General features: G+C 41.3%; 1 protein-coding gene across 2 annotated transcripts in view; it reads left to right on the top strand.

Annotated features, from left to right (window-relative positions):
* The window catches only part of LOC145995276 (phospholipase B1, membrane-associated-like), a 59,769-nt gene that overhangs the window by 9,285 nt on the left and 33,448 nt on the right, over positions 1 to 17,036 (top strand). For both annotated transcript variants that reach the window (XM_083131863.1, XM_083131862.1), the window contains exon 2: positions 16,432 to 16,678. In XM_083131863.1, the coding sequence (XP_082987989.1) occupies positions 16,501 to 16,678 (178 nt within the window). In that variant the 5' untranslated portion in view covers positions 16,432 to 16,500. The remainder of the gene's footprint in view (positions 1 to 16,431; positions 16,679 to 17,036) is intronic.

Raw genomic sequence — 17,036 nt, 5'->3', positions numbered from 1 at the left:
GAGGGGGAGTTCAACACATGACGTCTTAATTATAATGCGACAGCGTTTTGGCACTGGGAAAAAAATATACAGAAAGAACCAGCACCAAACGTGTCATTTTATCACCACAGAAGATGCGTCCATTTCAAGAGGGTGATTGCCTGAGACAAATTGAGACTTTCGGAAAATAACGTCATTGTTCACGGAATTAGCTGCCTTGATCCACTAATGAAAAGCTGTGCAATTGAAACTACCACCTCAACTTTCTAAGAGGTACGAGCTATTGAAACTCCATTTTTGGAAGAGTAAGTCGTGGTTGATTTGTTATATTTTATGTCATTTCAATTGTGATTAGATTAAAGTAACGAAGGGGCGAAAACAAATACATTCTGACACTCAAAATACAAACCCTCATAAATTATTACTTTGACAGTGGTTCCAGGCTCCAGGGACTCGTTGCGCAGGTTGACATTCTAGTGTATTCGAAATGGTCACGCCATACAACCCAAGTCATCTATAAAATATTGATGGATTATTGCTGTTACGGTGATCAACTTCGATGAATTCCTTGTTTCCTAAATCATTTTTTACCTCAAACGTTCATGTAACCATACGTGTGTTGTGTAGCTTCTCCCGCATTAGATACATGAGAGTTCAGAAAACGAATAGCAACTTAGCTAATAATCTCTTCAATTCTGAACAGATTTTTCAATCTCGCTTGTTTATTACGTATGAGTGATATTTTGTAAAAATAGCCTTTCATTAGCCTAGGAATACTTCATGGACAATGAACAATGAATTGGATTTCCGTGTGTGTTTTAAATCATTCCTAATAAGACGTTCATTTTAATCCAAACATTCAGAGGCGGCGATTAGGAGGAGCGGGAAGTAGGGGATGCAGTTTCCCAGCCACATTTTGCCACTTTTTGCCCCCGCACTATGGCATCTTTATACGAAGCCTTTTCTATCAAGAAAAAGTATATTGTCCTTGCCCCTTAAATGTTGGCACCCTATCGCCGCTACTACAAACATTCCGATAGATTTGACAGTTGTGCAAACCTTGTAAGCTGAGAAAAGTGATCCCCAAAGGAGTAAGAAAACTCTTTTAGTCAAAAACTCATACAATGAAAATACTATGCTCAGGAACATGTCTTCAATTACGAGAAACTTCACGATTGTCTACCATCGCACTTTCTATCACTGTCGCTCCGGCTCCCGTGGTTAGCACATCGCGCTACGACGCCAGGGGTCCTAGGTTCGAATCCCGGCCTCGGCATGTATGTTTGTGAGTGAGTGTTCATTCATCAATTTCATCATGTCATCACTCATCCCCATCTTCGAAAATTAGCCAAAAGTGGCACAAAAAGCGAAGTAAAATAAAGCAAATAAATCTACCAATCAAATCAATCTATCATTGTCACCGAATACATAAAATCAACATGTGCCTTGTATTTGCAACACAAGCTTAAACCTAATTCACATTTATTTCACTGTATTAACATGCATGAAATAATGTGGTTAGAATGTATGGCTGCACATGCTAAACACTTCCTTGAAATAATTGTGTACATCAGAGACAAAGCGAAAGGAAATGGAACAAGATGGGAGGATAGATTAGAAAAGAATAAAGAGGAAAACATTATAAGGAAAAGGTTGGTTGGTTGATTTGGTGTTTTAAGTCCACTTTATGCACAGTATGGCTAATCGGGACTGGACCTACAGAACCACTTGTGCCTCCACCGGGTATCGAACCCGGGACCCCTTGATTACAAGGCTATGACGATACCACTGCGCCATTATAAGGAAAAGGAAAAGATGTAAGAAGAGAATCGGGAGTGTAAAAGAGAGGGTGATACATACGACTTACATACACACATATACTATATATGGTCTTATATTTATACCGCCCACCCTAATCTATCAATATGGAGCTTCTGCCCACCCAGTCGAAAATTTCTGGCGCCGTCCCTGGCGATGCTTGTAAACAGTTCTTCACTATGTGATCCATGACAACAGTGAAGGACACGGGATTTCCCCAGTATATTGTTCACAAATGGGAAGGGCTGGTTGCACAGACTGAAGTACACCTTTACAAAAGATTTGCCTACAAAAGAGAAATTGTGCCAAATTATAACTTTTTTTTGTGAGAACACGATAGTCCATTACCAAGGGATTTTTTTAGGGGGAAGGTGACTGTACCCAAAGTTTTTAGGTAAATATTGTGTAAATTCTATCTGGTGGTGGATTATCAACCAGTCACGCAAATGAATGACTTTTTAGCTGTCGATCATAAATAAGTTCAATGAACGTTCATTGTCAGTTTGAGATATTTCTGAGGGTCAATGGTAAAAAAAATACTTGATGATCTGTTATGGAAATAGTGCTATTTTTAAACATTTTGAACGTCCGTTCAATTTAATTTCGATTCGACTCCTTTCATGATTTGTAAGTAGGGGGATAAAATATATTTACTTAATACTTTACTGCGTTATTTTTTCACCAATTGCATATATATATTACAGTCAGACCCAAGGATAAATCGCAACATAAGATAGTTCTGTGTCATCATATACAAAAGTACTTTTAGGCATAGGTCTTATGTAAAATAAAATTCATTAATTATGTTGTTTTTTTCTTTTCCAAAGACATTATTTAGTGGAATAATATGACAGACTTACTATTGATAATGACCATACAAAACACACCATAAAAATTGCATTCACTTTCAACTTTCTGGGTCCGGCCACCGTGGGGGAGTGGTTAGAACATCGCGCTACGACGCCATGGCTCCTGGGTTCGAATTCCGGCTTGGGCGCGGATGACTGTGAGTGTCCATTCATCAATTTCATCAATTCATCACTCGTCCCCATCTTCGCAAATTGGCCAAAAGTGGCACAAAAAGCGAAGTAAAATGAAGCAAATTAATCAACTTTCTGGATATACGACAAATAACACTATGTAATGTAACACTATTTCTGTATAGGCCTAAGGAATTTTAGGTGTGCTCAGATCCTCCGATTATGGGGAGCAAGGGCCTTGATAAAAGTTAGCTTACGAAATAAAACCCTCATTCCATCTAACTGTTTTTATTACATTGATAGGCACAAAACACTGTCGTGTGTGTCCCGACGCATCTAAAATCACTTTATTAGATGAATTTCAACTTCAGTGGCACCATTGTTCTCTGCTGGCGCTTCATTTTCCATCTCTGTTAAAGACTAATTTACGTATAAACGTGGATTAGTACCACAAATTCAAAAGAACTACACATAATTTATTCATGTGCAATATATGGACAATTTATTCTGCAGACACATACAGATAATACAACTAAAGAATAAATATGTGGAGGTGTTAATAAGAAATTTGCTAGTGGGAGAGTCCAATTACATACGAAGTAATACACTACCCTTCCCCTACGTAGTTACTTGGAACTTTCATCGGTTTGAAAATAGTATTTACTTTTATTTCTATAAAAGCATAATGTTGTTTAAGAAGGGTTATAAGATTCCTCTGCACTAAATTTCTAAGTGAGACTATTAAGCAACTTCTCCCTCACCCCCTCATTTACGCAGCGTATGCAAAGAGTGTGAATACTTTTTTGCTGAAAATGGAAAATGAACGACAGCAAGAAACTAATGAAATACGTCTGTTTTTATGAACAGCTGCAGAATTATCTACAAACTTGTTGAAAATCACAATTTTGCTAGCTTGTACTCATTAGACAAAATACATAGAGCCAGGAACGGCGCTACAAAGAGGTTAGGGGGTTATGAAACCCTCACAACAGATCTAAGCTCCCTATAGCCGCCAGATTTTTATAGTACGTTAGACTCCTTTCGATCGAAAATTAAAGAATTAGAAGCTATCTTACGTAATATTTTCCATTATAAAACTTCCCTTAGGCAAGGCCATTGCAATGTTCAAGTACATTTCCTGCTTTTATAAGATCGCAAGATTATTACAACGTGTTGTACTTAAAATCGTGGTTGGAGGTGGCAGCTGCAGATCTGCATGGATCAACAACGGACATTGATTATTCAATACGTACTAAGTGATTGTTAAATCACAAGTCTCCAAACTTGCCAAAAAAATTTGCAGATACTCTGCTGCCTATCTGGTAGGTGGATGTGTTCAGTGGCTGTGGGATTGCTGTTTGATTGTTGGAGGGTTAAACGATGATGATAATAGGATGCCTACGAAGCTAAATGTTAACAATTATTATCCTATGTAAATCATATCACTATTTTTGGAACGAGTGTTAAAAAATATTTTTTATAAGTTGGAGGATGTTAACAATTCTATTGCGAAGGTAACACTGAGAGAACAAACATATTTTCAGTGCACATTCACCTACACTGAGACAAAAGCATTGACTATCAATATCATTGACATAAATCAATGGATACAGTTGCAGCTCTCGCACTGGGCAGAAGTGATTAGTAGTGAATATAACAACCAATAGTTTTATGTGTATTTCACATCTGATTCTTCTCCATGCAATAGTAATTGGCCACTCGGCATAAATTATTTTCCAACGTCATAAATAATAATTTATTAACATGTAAACCTAGGCTTTCAAGGAATAAAACTGCCCAAGCTTGCTGATTTTTGCACTGAATTGCAATGTTTAGTTGCACAAAGGCTAATCGGGACAAAACCTACAGCCTATAGTGGAATTCCAACCACTTAATTAAATGTGCCTAACCGTGGATCGAACTCGTGACCCCTCGATTACAAAGCATCATTATTACCGCTAACCGAGGCGGGGAGGTTCACTTATAATCTTCCTAATTCTTAACATTTAAGAGTTAGGTAGTTTCTGTAGTCTTTTAATTCCTTAATGTCGTATTTTTGCCTCTCGGATGTTTTCAATAACGATGTAACGATGAAAGGATTGAGAAAACATCGCTGACAATTATGTTCATTGCAAACAATCAGAAAAGCTGCCCCGTGGCGGAGTGGTTAGCACATCGCGCTACGACGCCAGACGTCCTGGGTTCAAATCCCAGCTTGGGTTGGGTGTCCCTTCATCAATTTCGTCATATCATCACTCATCCCCCATCTTCGCAATTAGCCAAAAGTGACAGAAAAGCAGAAAAGCAATGTAAAGTAAACTAAATCAATCAGTCACTACAAACCGGAAAATAAACTTGACGGTTCTTGAGATGTTGAACGTCCTCCAACTTTCAAAAATTTTCACACCTATTCCGGAAATTGGAAACACCATTTGTAGAGGATAATGATTGTACACATTTTACTCTATATATAACCTATAGAACCAAATAACAATCTCACAGTCACTGAATAAATCCACCTACCAGGTAGGCAGCAAAATATCATGTCAATATCGTGACAAGTTTGGCGACTCATGATTTAACAATTTCTTAGTATCAAATGATCAGTGGTCATTGTTGATCCAGGCAGATAAACAGTTGCCCTGCCCTTTCACGATTTTAGAACACATCGTAATAAGGTAACATCTTCCTGAAGTAGAAAATATACTTGAGCATTGTAATGGCCTTTTATGAAACTTTTATCGAAATGCGTCTACTGTACAATAAAACAATATTATACTCTAAAAGGAAATGGCGCAACTACAAGGAGACAGGGGGGCATTGCCCTTTTTGCCTTTTTCCAACCCTGGACGGAAATCAATTATGGGGGGGGGGGCATACATTGAAGTAAAAGAAAGCAAGACTAGCAGAATCTACTAGTAGCAGAACAAAAGGATACTCAAGACGGAATTAGTTTTCACGTCCATCTTGCATTATTTCTTACAGACGGCCAGGATCACCTGCAGGGGGCACAGAGGGGCCATTGTCCCCTCGACTTTAAATATTATACAAATAAAAATACATTTCGTAAAATTTTCTTTCTCGCTTCGCTCGCGGTACCTGCTTTTCTTGCAGTCTTGTCAACTTCCGAACCGTAGCTAGGAAGTAGCGGGAGTTGGTCCTTGGAGCCGAACAATCTGATTGAGAAAAATTGTAAAAGAGAATACCATGTGCCTTATTAAATCAATACTGTTTTCAACTTTCAAAAATTTGGATCGAAAAATGTTCTTGCTCGCTTCGCTCGCAGTTTGCCTTTTGCTGCTATTGTCACGGTATCTAGTGACATGTAAAACGCAGTTCGATATAAATTATTTTTTGTTTATTGATTCATTTTATGCACAAACATGAAAGTGTGAGGTTTGATCTTATTTTGTGAATAAACTTGTATCCGAGCCAGACACTCGGGAGTTGGGGACAGGTTTTTCTTGAGTGACAGCGGAACTGTCTTTTCGGCTTAGGACATGACATATTTGCACCAACGCGGAGATAAGGAAAGATTGTTTTCGCCGCTACCGAGCTTGAGTCGCGGCAGGCGTTCGAACCCATGTTCACGGATGACCAGGAAAGCCAGCTGGAGCTCAAGCTTGCAAGGATCGACGACGCGCACTTGACCGCGTTTCAAGACAATGGAGAGAGGTCATTTCCATCCCCTGAGAAAGCGAAGCCAAGCCACCTTAGCGTCATCCCCAACGGACAAATTCGAAAGGGACATATAAACAAGAGTACCACGATCCCAGAGACAGTTTTTACCCGGATTTCACAGAGAGAGCATCTCCGCGCTACACTCTCGCGTGATCATTGTTTTGTGTCCGTGAACTTTGTTTCCTTACGAACCGCGAGCGAATCGCAGATAGAGCGTTACCAGTGTGCGCCTTATTTTGGTGAAGATTACGCGGTGATTTGTTTTCGCCAAGCGTGGACTACATAAGGATGGAGGCCTAAAGAAGATAGAGAAGGGGGGCGTCGCTTCCCTGACGCCTGCAACGACGCCGAAGCCAGTCAGACGACTCCAAAACCAAACACTGCCCAAAGCCCGAAGGACGCTTTCAGATCGACGTCCCAACCAAAGCCCGAAGGACGTCTTCAGAACGACGCCGATTGAAGCCCCGTCACCATAGAGAGAGATTGAAGGACGTCTTCAGAACGACGCTTCCAGAACGACGCCGAATCGAAGCCAGTCACCAGAGAGATTCCGAACCGACGCGTGACCACGTACACCCGACGCTAGTGACGAGATGAACGCCCGAAGTTCTGAGGAGGTACAAGTACAACAGATCGTCGCAATTATTTTTCGTCGCGATCGACCTTGGAGGACAATTTCGCCACAAAGGAACCGTGTGCAAGTCCCGCGTCCAGGAGAGATGAATGACCACGCCATGTAGCAGAGTCTGGTACAGTATACTTCAGAGGGTCTCATGTACATGTAAACGTGCGTCGTTAGTATCAACACCGTACAGTTAACGCCGAAGTCTCACTTATTCGCAAAGTTACTCAGGAAAAACCTAAACCTAACCCCGCGTCTGATAATTTTTGGTATTGTTATAAAAAAGGAGTTATTTCATGTTCAGATGTGCTAATTTAATTGTCTGCATTCAGCGTTAGAAGCTCCATTTCATTTCTTTAATATTTAGTATAAATTGTGAAAGTGTGCTCCATTTCTTGTGTAACCGACCGCCCCGTCGCGCCATTTAATTTGTCGATAGTTGACTGGTGAGTCCCTTTTAATTGTGGAAAGCGTAGTTGTTTTTATTGCAAGGTCGTGTGCGTGAAATAGTATTATTTGTTGCATAGTGGTTTAAGGTAATTTTTGCTCGCGCCGACGATTGATTAGTGTATTCCGGCAGCTGGAGCCAATTAAGTTTTTGCATCACTATGTAATTGAGTAGTTGTTCTCATGGGACGAGAGAGGCTTGTGTGTAATGCCCCCGTCCGAGAAACTTGTATAATGTCGAGCTTGCGACTCGATGCATACGTTCATTCGAACGAAAGATTTAACCACGCCGACCCAATTGTCTTAGTTAACCGCTTTCCGAGGGCTGGCACTTAAGTTAATTTAAAAGAGCACAGGAGCTGGCAGACAAATGCCCTAAATTCACATAAAGGTTTAAAAATTAAAAGGAATGATATGTTAATGAGATCCGTAATATGTATTTATACTTCATATGTAAAAAATACCTCATGTGTGTGAAAGAGAGATAGAGTGAATGTTGGGAGAGTTTGAGGAGGCTTTGTAAACAGTTGTTGATTGCAATATTTTTGTTGTTACAATATATATTCACTTTTTTACCGTTCGTCAGTGTTGTTATTTGACGTTTTTCAGGTACCAGATATTATGCTATTAGTGTTTTATGATTGTTCGAATCTACATATCAAAGGTAAACAAAACAGTGTAACATTTCAAGGTATTAATCTCCGCCTCGCAATACTATGACAATAAACGACCGTCTCAGTACCGAACTTGAAAACCTGGACCGAGAGTCACGACCGGTCTCCCGTACACATAACGACGTTTGGCCCCGTGCCGGGGTATGATTGACACGTCATTTCGGGGATCGTGAGTGCACTCGTTACACTATAACAGTTTGGTTTGGAGGAAAACGAGCGCTCACATTTCAGAGACAATTTATATAATTTTTGCTGTTGGTTTGTTAAGGGGCGGATGAATAGATTACGTAATGTATTTACTCCCTCTGTCCCATAATTATAGTCCGGTATGCCAAAATGGTAGTACAGGAATTGCAGACGAAGAGGCAGATGGAAAGCACATGGATGAGGAGAGGCACAGTACATCAGTCTTCAAGATTGTGAAGAGGATCAACGTGACCTTATCGCAACGAGCAAGAGATACCGCCCAGACGATTACCAAAAGGAGGCGTTGGTTTCCAACACACCGGTGTGGCACTGTATGGCAATTGGTCTAGCAAGGCACGCTGCAAATCATTAGTAGAGCACTCCTTCAGTGAGTATGTGTGAGAAGAACAGCCATGAACACACAACCCATGATAGGAAGCGACAGGGGTAGCAAGAACCTCACGGACAGTAAACGACAAGCAGTGTACGATTTTTACTTTGAAAACAGTACGGCTGGGGTAGTGAAGAATGGTCACCAAACCATTAACTGTTACCAAAGATGTTTACCGGGACATGCTCATCAACAAGTTAATCCCAGCAATAGATGCACAATGGCCTCGTGGACTGCGCGCAGGGAGAATCCAGGTGTCCGTTCAGCAGAACAATGCGCGTCCGCATATCGTTCCCAATGACCGCGCCTGCATGGATGCTGCAGCGACCAGTGGAATCACTTTGGATCTCCTATGCCAACCGCCAAACAGTCCGGACATGACTGTTTTAGATCTGGGGTACTTCCGGGCAATTCAGTCTCTCCAGCATCAGGCAGCTCCACAAACTATTGATGAGTTGAAAATCTTTGAAAAATCTTTCTATGATCTGACACGCGACAAGCTCAACAACATCTTTTTCACTTTGCAGTCCTGTCTCATTGAAATTATGCGCCTCCAAAGGTGGGGACAACTACAGGATTCCCCATATGCAAAAAGCACACTTGAACCGACGAAACGTCCTGCCATCTCGCTTGGAGTGTCCTCGAAACATTTACGACGAGGCTAGAGCAGCACTAGATCTAGCTCGTTGAGGGGATGACAACCTTCCTGGACCAACAATATCTTTCGTCTTGATGTTTTATTTTGTCGAACTTCTTGGTCACTTTGTATTGATCCTGGATTGATTACTTTTTATTTAGGTTCTTTTGGATACTTGATCGGCCAATTTGTACTGATCCTTGAGTTATAAAGTTGTATGACTCATTCCCGTGTTTCATTTTCTTCTTCTGTATACACCAATGTCACAGTTTGAATATCGGACAATTATTATGGGACAACAAACAAAGGTGTACCGGACAATAATTATGGGACAGAGGGAGTAAATAATATGTTAATACCTAGGTATATATATACTCTGTATATATAATATACACGCGCGCGCACTAATACACACATATATATATATATATATCGCATCAGAGCAAAAAACTAAAACAGTGAGATAAAATGAGTTTTTTCTTTCCCGATCTGACTTAATTTTCAAGGTTTTTGCCCTCCCCCCCTTATCAGAGGGTCTGCGCACGCCTATGATGTTGGTACCTTCTTCTAATAATAAAAACAAGTTAAAATAACAGTAATATTAAATTAATAATATTAAAATATTAATTAATATTGTTATCACATGAATGGGAAAAGACGGCATAAGAATAGGAATATAACAGCACGCATTCATTATCTAGCTCATGAATAGTTAAGATCGCTTCAATTTGTATAAAAACAACTGCCCTGGCAAGGTGATTGTGAAACAGATAAGGAATTGAATATTTATTGAATAACGAAAAAGGATGTTAGATCCATTTGACGAAAAGTAAAGCTCTTAATTTAATATTTAAGCATATTACTTAGGTAGTGGTTTGCATAAATCTTCTTTGATACAGTCATCCAAAGTTGTATGATCCTTCCCTTACAATAAGTTTGACGGAAATACACCTCTCTCAATTATACGACAGATGCTAAACAAAACAAGCATATTTACATTATTTAATTTTAGTACTTCGTAAGTCTCTCGTGGAAGATTCTGGCTTCCTGGACACCCCGCTTCCCCTAAATAGTCATTGGCTCTATTACATGTAAGTTGTATTGCGACATTCGTCAATGTGTGTTTTTCTTCTTTCAGACACTCAGAAGAGTGTTGTCTTGTCACAGAAACCCTCTCGGAGTTATAACCGTGCGGGCTCAAAAGAAAGGTCTGTTATGGTCAGAGTCTGACCTGCCAGGCGGGGTGGGGGTGGGGGGTTAGTAGCGGACAGGGAACCTTGTCTTCTGTTTCTTTCGACAGAGCAACCCTCCCACCAGTAAAGTCTCCATAGGGGGAAATGGAATCAATATTGGTAAGACTAGGAAGAAAATTTGACATCTGTCCGGTGCTTTTTTCGAGTGACGCTGATACGGGCTCTTAAGCGCCTGAACCCCCTGGTCCGTTACCGCGGCGGCAGACTCATTTTCTTTAAGTTTCGGGCAGAATCTCTTATAGTGATTACCCCGGCAAAGGAAACAAAGGACATCCCTCTTGCGACTCCCTTCTTGACCTGAAGCCTCACCCCTGTCCAAGCGGACCCTCTGAGGCAGGTGTCTGTTTCTGCTGGGAATTTCCTTGTTCTCGAGGTCATTAACCTTTTCAGGCCCTGGTCCCTTTTGTTGTGAGCTATTTTTGCGAAGAAAGCTGAGTGCTGGATCCACCAGCGACCTTGGAGCCTCAAACTTCCGACCCCCCTTTGTGATTCTTAACGACCGCATTTGCTCGTTTCCACCTGTAAGGAGGGGGAGACATAACAGATTCTTCCTGGCTATCTTGTGTCGCCAGATGTTCGAAGGAAAACATCTCGAAACTCTGGATTCTGCGTCCCTCTTCCTACAACTCGGCAACTGTTCCGAATTCCTGTCTGTACAGATACTGGCGAAACAAAGGGTGCGCTTTCCTTGTGAGCTTCCGTTCGAGAAACCTCTTCCATTTCAAACAAGTTCTGCATTCTTCTAATGAAAGCCGAAAAAACTTCGTTATCGCCTTGCCTTGCCATACGATTTTTTTCCTGCAGTACTTCCTCATGTGAGGAATGAAAAAATCCACCCAAAAAATTCATTCCTGAATGCCTTCATATCGCGAAGTACATTTCGCCGATATTTGTACCATTCCAACGGATCCCCTGATAACACGACGAACATTAAATGATCTAGCATTATTTCGTCCGATATTCGACACGTTTCCTGAAAGAACTTTAATTTCTCGTAAAATTCCAACGCCGTTTCCTGTAACGGTCTGTGCCAAACTTGGGGAGAGGTAACTTATATTCCTTGAAAATACGCTCTCCCATGTCGTCTTCCCAGCACACCTCGACCAGCTGATGAGCCCGGCTATTCTCGCCTGCCCGCATTGTCGCTCGATCCCCCGTACTTAATGCCAATTCCCGCAATCGATCATTTACATTTTCTGTGGTCAGTCCCCTGTCCTCTGGCTACCCCAATGCCGTGCGAAGCAACGCCCCGTCTATATTTCCTGGCGCCTGAGCCATATTGCGTTTTGAACGTGCCTGAGAACGCAATGTCATAGTGTGCATGCAATCCGTGGTTAAGAAAGTATGGAGCGCAACCTTGAATTCAACAAATTCAATACTATATACGGCAACGAGCTTCTAGTACGTTTTGACGAGCCCTCATCTGTTATCTCTTTATGTACAACATTTATTTACACTTCTACCCTTCGCCGTATATACATCGATCCATAACAAATCCATTATCAACTGCTCCCGGTTGCCTTTTGCCCCATAACACAGAGAAGGTATAGTGGAACCACAAGCAAAAAAACCTGCGCAGAAGCACATCGCGCCGGCGGGTGCAAGAAAGAGCAGGGGGAAGCAACATTCGCCCTGGCTCACGTCAGCGTTGCCAGACCTTTTGATTTCTCGGGAGAATTCCTTAATAAACTATTGCTATGGGACCTCCAACGGCCAGCTTAAAAACACGTTTCCTGCTCATCTTACTTGAACATGAAGGGGAGATGTGGAGTGGAACTCCACTCAGCCGTGAAAAGTGCTGTTTGAACTGTGAAATTATGTCAAACGCTACTCAATTGTACTAGGACATTATTTTATTACTTGTACTACATTACTATTTTAGATGGCTGTATTTTATCCCACCCTAAACTCTATTTCTATTTTATTTATTTTACGTCGCTTTTGTGCATCTACGGGTAAGTACGACAATATGGATGAATGAAAAACTGATGAAATGAATGATGTGACGCAAACACAGTGAAACGTCCTTGCCTTACGAGGTAGAAACACTGACTTCGTAGCGTGGGCAAATTATGGTATACACGTATGCGTTTGTGGGTGTGTGTATTTCTAGCAGATGGGGAGGATGGGTGGCACCCTAGCATAAGCGTTGCTATCTTGAATTATTGAGGAAGACATGCTGTCTAATTCACCAAATATATTTCACATACGTAATGCATTTTCCCATTATGGTGCAGGACGCGTGCCCACCCCTATCGATAGCTGTACACCGAACACCAGCAGAAGGCAAACTGATTTGTTATTGTTAGCATTCGACTTGAAAGATTGTGGAAAATCGCCGACAACGAAAGACGGCAGCACGTTAGCTTCATCTGTGAACACAACTTTCTACCATTTCCTGTCATAAAAATTCCTCGCGATAATAGAGGCATCGCAAACCCCTTGTGTCGGTGCTGAGAAAGGGCAAATTTGAGGGTCTTTCCACGCACCCTCTAACCGGAAAATGCGGAAGAGATGAAAGATGTTGGTCGGTTCCCTCGGGCGGTTTACTTTCTTTTGTTTGAAACATGTCCACTCCTGAAATGGAGATCTTCGGTATATTTTCGCCAAACACAGGGTGCTGGGTTTAGCACCATTGTTACAAAAGTATCTGTGACGTTTACACCGTAAACAATGCGCGCCACTCGCCTTCACCCCCCCCCCCCAGTGCGCACGACTATGCCGCCCCTCCGCCCCCAAGAACGTCCTACTATTAGATCATCGGATTTTGTAGCAGATCTTCTGGTTTCCCAAGGAACAATCTCCCGAATTTTTCAAATCTGACCTGGCAACACTGCCCCGAACACCGATAACGGCAGGGAAGTTGCGTGAACGCTTTGGACGGAAGGTTTTTTTCCTTGTGGTCGAGCTATACAGAAGGTACGCTTCACGGCACGGAACTCGATAATTGTTGATCAGAAGATTGGCGAGAATAAATCGTGCCAACATTAATGAACAAAGCAAACATTACAGAGTGTGCAATGAACATTTCCTCTCGTGTAAGTTTTCGTGTTTGTACTTTTAGTACAAATGGATCGAACTGGAGTGTTTAATCATACTTGCAATAGTGTTTTCTTATTTATTGGGTAGGAAGGTGCTGATACTTCCGATAAGTTTGACGATAAAAATGCTAACATTCCTTGCAGACGACAAACAACTTGGCCGCGAACATGGCGGCGGTGCGAATCATGACCCACCTATATACGTGCGCACGCGCACGCAGTAATATTTTTTTTCAAAAATATGGGGGAAATGGGAAGGTAGGATAAAACGGGGAGGTTATATGTTCTGCGTAAACTAAACGCACGAGCATGAAAATAGGCGGCTGGCATAGTCGTATATTCGGGCCTATCTAGGCTATCTGCGAAGCCCAGACTCAGTGAATAAAATACAGAAAAAAAATCTATCAGAAAATATGCATAAAATTGTTCATTTAAATAAGAAGATTAACCTGATTTCTTAGAAGTTGGAAACATTGCCCGCTTTCTTTGAATTCGCGAGGCGGCTGGCCCACCTGGCGGGCAACTCCACGGGGAGGACTGGCAAGCTTGACATGGCTCGGATCAATGTTGCAAACCAATTTTTCCCAGCATGTAATTTCCCCAGGATCGGGGAATTGTAGAGCCAAACTGTTACAGGAGAGAGAACAGGGTTGCATTTGGCGGGGGAAAAACCCCTCTGAACTTCCTCAACAGTCTGGGTCAATGTTGCAAACCAGTTTGTCCCAGCATGCAATTTTTTCCAGGAATGGGGAATTTTGAAAGCAAATTATCGCAGGCAAGGGGAAAGTTTGTCATGTGGCAGGGACAAGAACATCATTGAACGCTTGCAGAGGAGTTGAAAAAGAGGTCGTTGACCTTGAAATTGTTGGCTGAGCGGGAATGGTTTATGAGTGCATCTAAAAGTTACCGACAAGAACCAGTTCTAGTCTAGATCGCGTCGAGTGGTCTTTGTGCGTGGAATTTATTTAGAGGCAACGTGTGAATGCAGTAGTGAGTGGATTGTATTTTTGTGAATGATATCTGTCTATTCGGTTTACGAATGACCATAAGCTCCAAATCGTTGTTGACTTTTCCTGTATGTCCAATTTATGAACAGATAAGCTAATGGTGATCGGACCTACAGTTTACAGTTAAAGAGGTATGTAAACCACCATGCATCGATCCCGGGACACCTTAGTTTCAAGGCAACGACGTTACCACTGCGCCAACAAGGAGTACCCGAACTTAAAATCGTGAAAATAGATAGGTTGAAATTTTATTTTTATTCTCGTATATAGCCCTACATAATATTTTACAATATGGGCCTCCTCTTTATGCAAATAAGAATGAAATCCTTTCCTTACTGACAGTGTACATTTCCATGTTTAATTTATGAGGTATATTTTTTAAATCAGTCACATCACTTCAACCCGCCAAACCAAATGAGTTAAAAATACAAAAACACCCCCACCAGCAATTTTTGGTCTATTCGAACACTATGATATGGTGCGATAGCCCAGGTTCTTAACCCAGTATACGCCACTGGCGGCTGGGCAGAATTATGCTGGTGCCACATGTGCGAAAAGCGAGAGCGGGACAAAAGTCGCTGGTTCCCGCGTACTATGTAGCAACGTCAACCGGGCTTAGTTCAAGCGTCAGATCCACCTCTCTCCGGGGCACTTTTGTGTCATCCCTTACCTTTCGAGCAAATACCACAGCAAATATTGTCAGTTTGTATCACATGGATTACATAGACCAACTCTACAACGACATATTTAATTCTCTTAAACCTATGAACACACGGGGTTGTGCTCCAACGTGGCAATTATCGCGAACTTCAGCAACCCGCCTAATTTCATGGCCGTCCCTTTAGTGATATATCGGAGAGGTAGTTAACTACATTCTATTGTGATTAGAGATATTTTTCGACCGATTAGAGCTATTTTTTCGAGTTGAAATGGTTCAGCGTCCACAATTTATGTTGCCACACAGAATTGTTTTTCATTTGTCATATAAATCATACAAAGTAAGCGTTTTTGTACTGTGTTTAATGTGTAAATGTATATCCAGTGATTCTTAAATGAAATCTGTAAGTACAGCACTACAAACTAACATTATTAGCTGTAAGTTGGTTTTGGTGAGAAGGAGTGAGGTTAAGAATTGACCTAGCACTCTCCTGAATTCTTGAAAATGACATGTTTGGACAAAGCGGGTAAGGCCTAGGGTCTGACAAAATGGGAATCCATATTTTGTCCAATTCTGTTCATTATATTTTACAAAAACCTTTTTAATTTTTTTTTCTACAAATTATTTTTATTATATAAATAATAGTAATAATAACTTATTATTTTTAATAGTACATAACTCAAATTACCAATACAGACGTTATATACTTCCTAATTGTTGGTACTACTAACTTTTAAAAAGTAACCCTATTGTTCAGAACCTCATAGGTTACATATCTAGACATAGCAATTAGTTTAAACAGAGTACCTGTTGCCATTTTTTTCTCCTTTTAATGTGCATCTTTGTTTTCAAATGAACATTTTTCATTTTCCTATTTAATTTGTGGAAAAGAAAGAGCTACACATTTAAAGTTTGAGAGAGAACAGTGCCTCTGCATCTTCACTTAACCATGTACCTGCATTCTAAGGAAACTTTTGCTCTCAAACAACTGCAGGCTCTCCTTGCCTGGAAAGTGACTTTCCCCTCCTTCAACAACATTATTCTGATCATTTTCCAGGTGTACTTTTCATCATATAAGGACCTTCCCAATCCAGCACGGACCCAGATACAGGTCCCCGAGACTGTGATGTTCCCATGCAATGTGTCCGGGACCTTCGCATCCACCACCAGTGTCCATCGACTGAGGCCTTCCGACATTAAGGTCATCGGGGCTCTTGGGGACAGCCTCCTGGCAGCCAATGGGGCCTTGGCTGTCTTCTTTCCAGAAATCCTCATAGAGAACAGAGGTGTCACCTGGTGTTCAGGTATGAAGTTAATAATAGTCCTCCTCAACCAAATGGGTTAAAAGAGTCTAGAGTGGATGAAACGGGGACTTCCAATGTGTGGAGCAAATTGAATGTGAAGTCTTGTCTATTTTGTGGTGGTAGGTGGGGAAGAATTGGCATATCATTGGTTGCTTCCCATCCCAGCCTGCCACCATGGTGTAGTGGTAATGCATTGTAATCAAGGAATACCAGGTTCAATCTCCGCACAGTGGTTCGGAATCAATTTTAAACTGTAACTCCAGTCCCAATTAGCCTATATTAGAATAAAGTGGACTTAAACACACATTCATCAGTCTTCTTATATGAATAACGTTTTCCTTCAGCCAATAAATACTAT

The sequence above is a fragment of the Lepisma saccharinum genome, chromosome 11 (assembly GCF_977018435.1).
Source record: "Lepisma saccharinum chromosome 11, izLepSacc3.1, whole genome shotgun sequence".
NCBI lineage: Eukaryota > Metazoa > Arthropoda > Insecta > Zygentoma > Lepismatidae > Lepisma > Lepisma saccharinum.
This window is presented reverse-complemented; position numbering and strand designations above follow the sequence as displayed.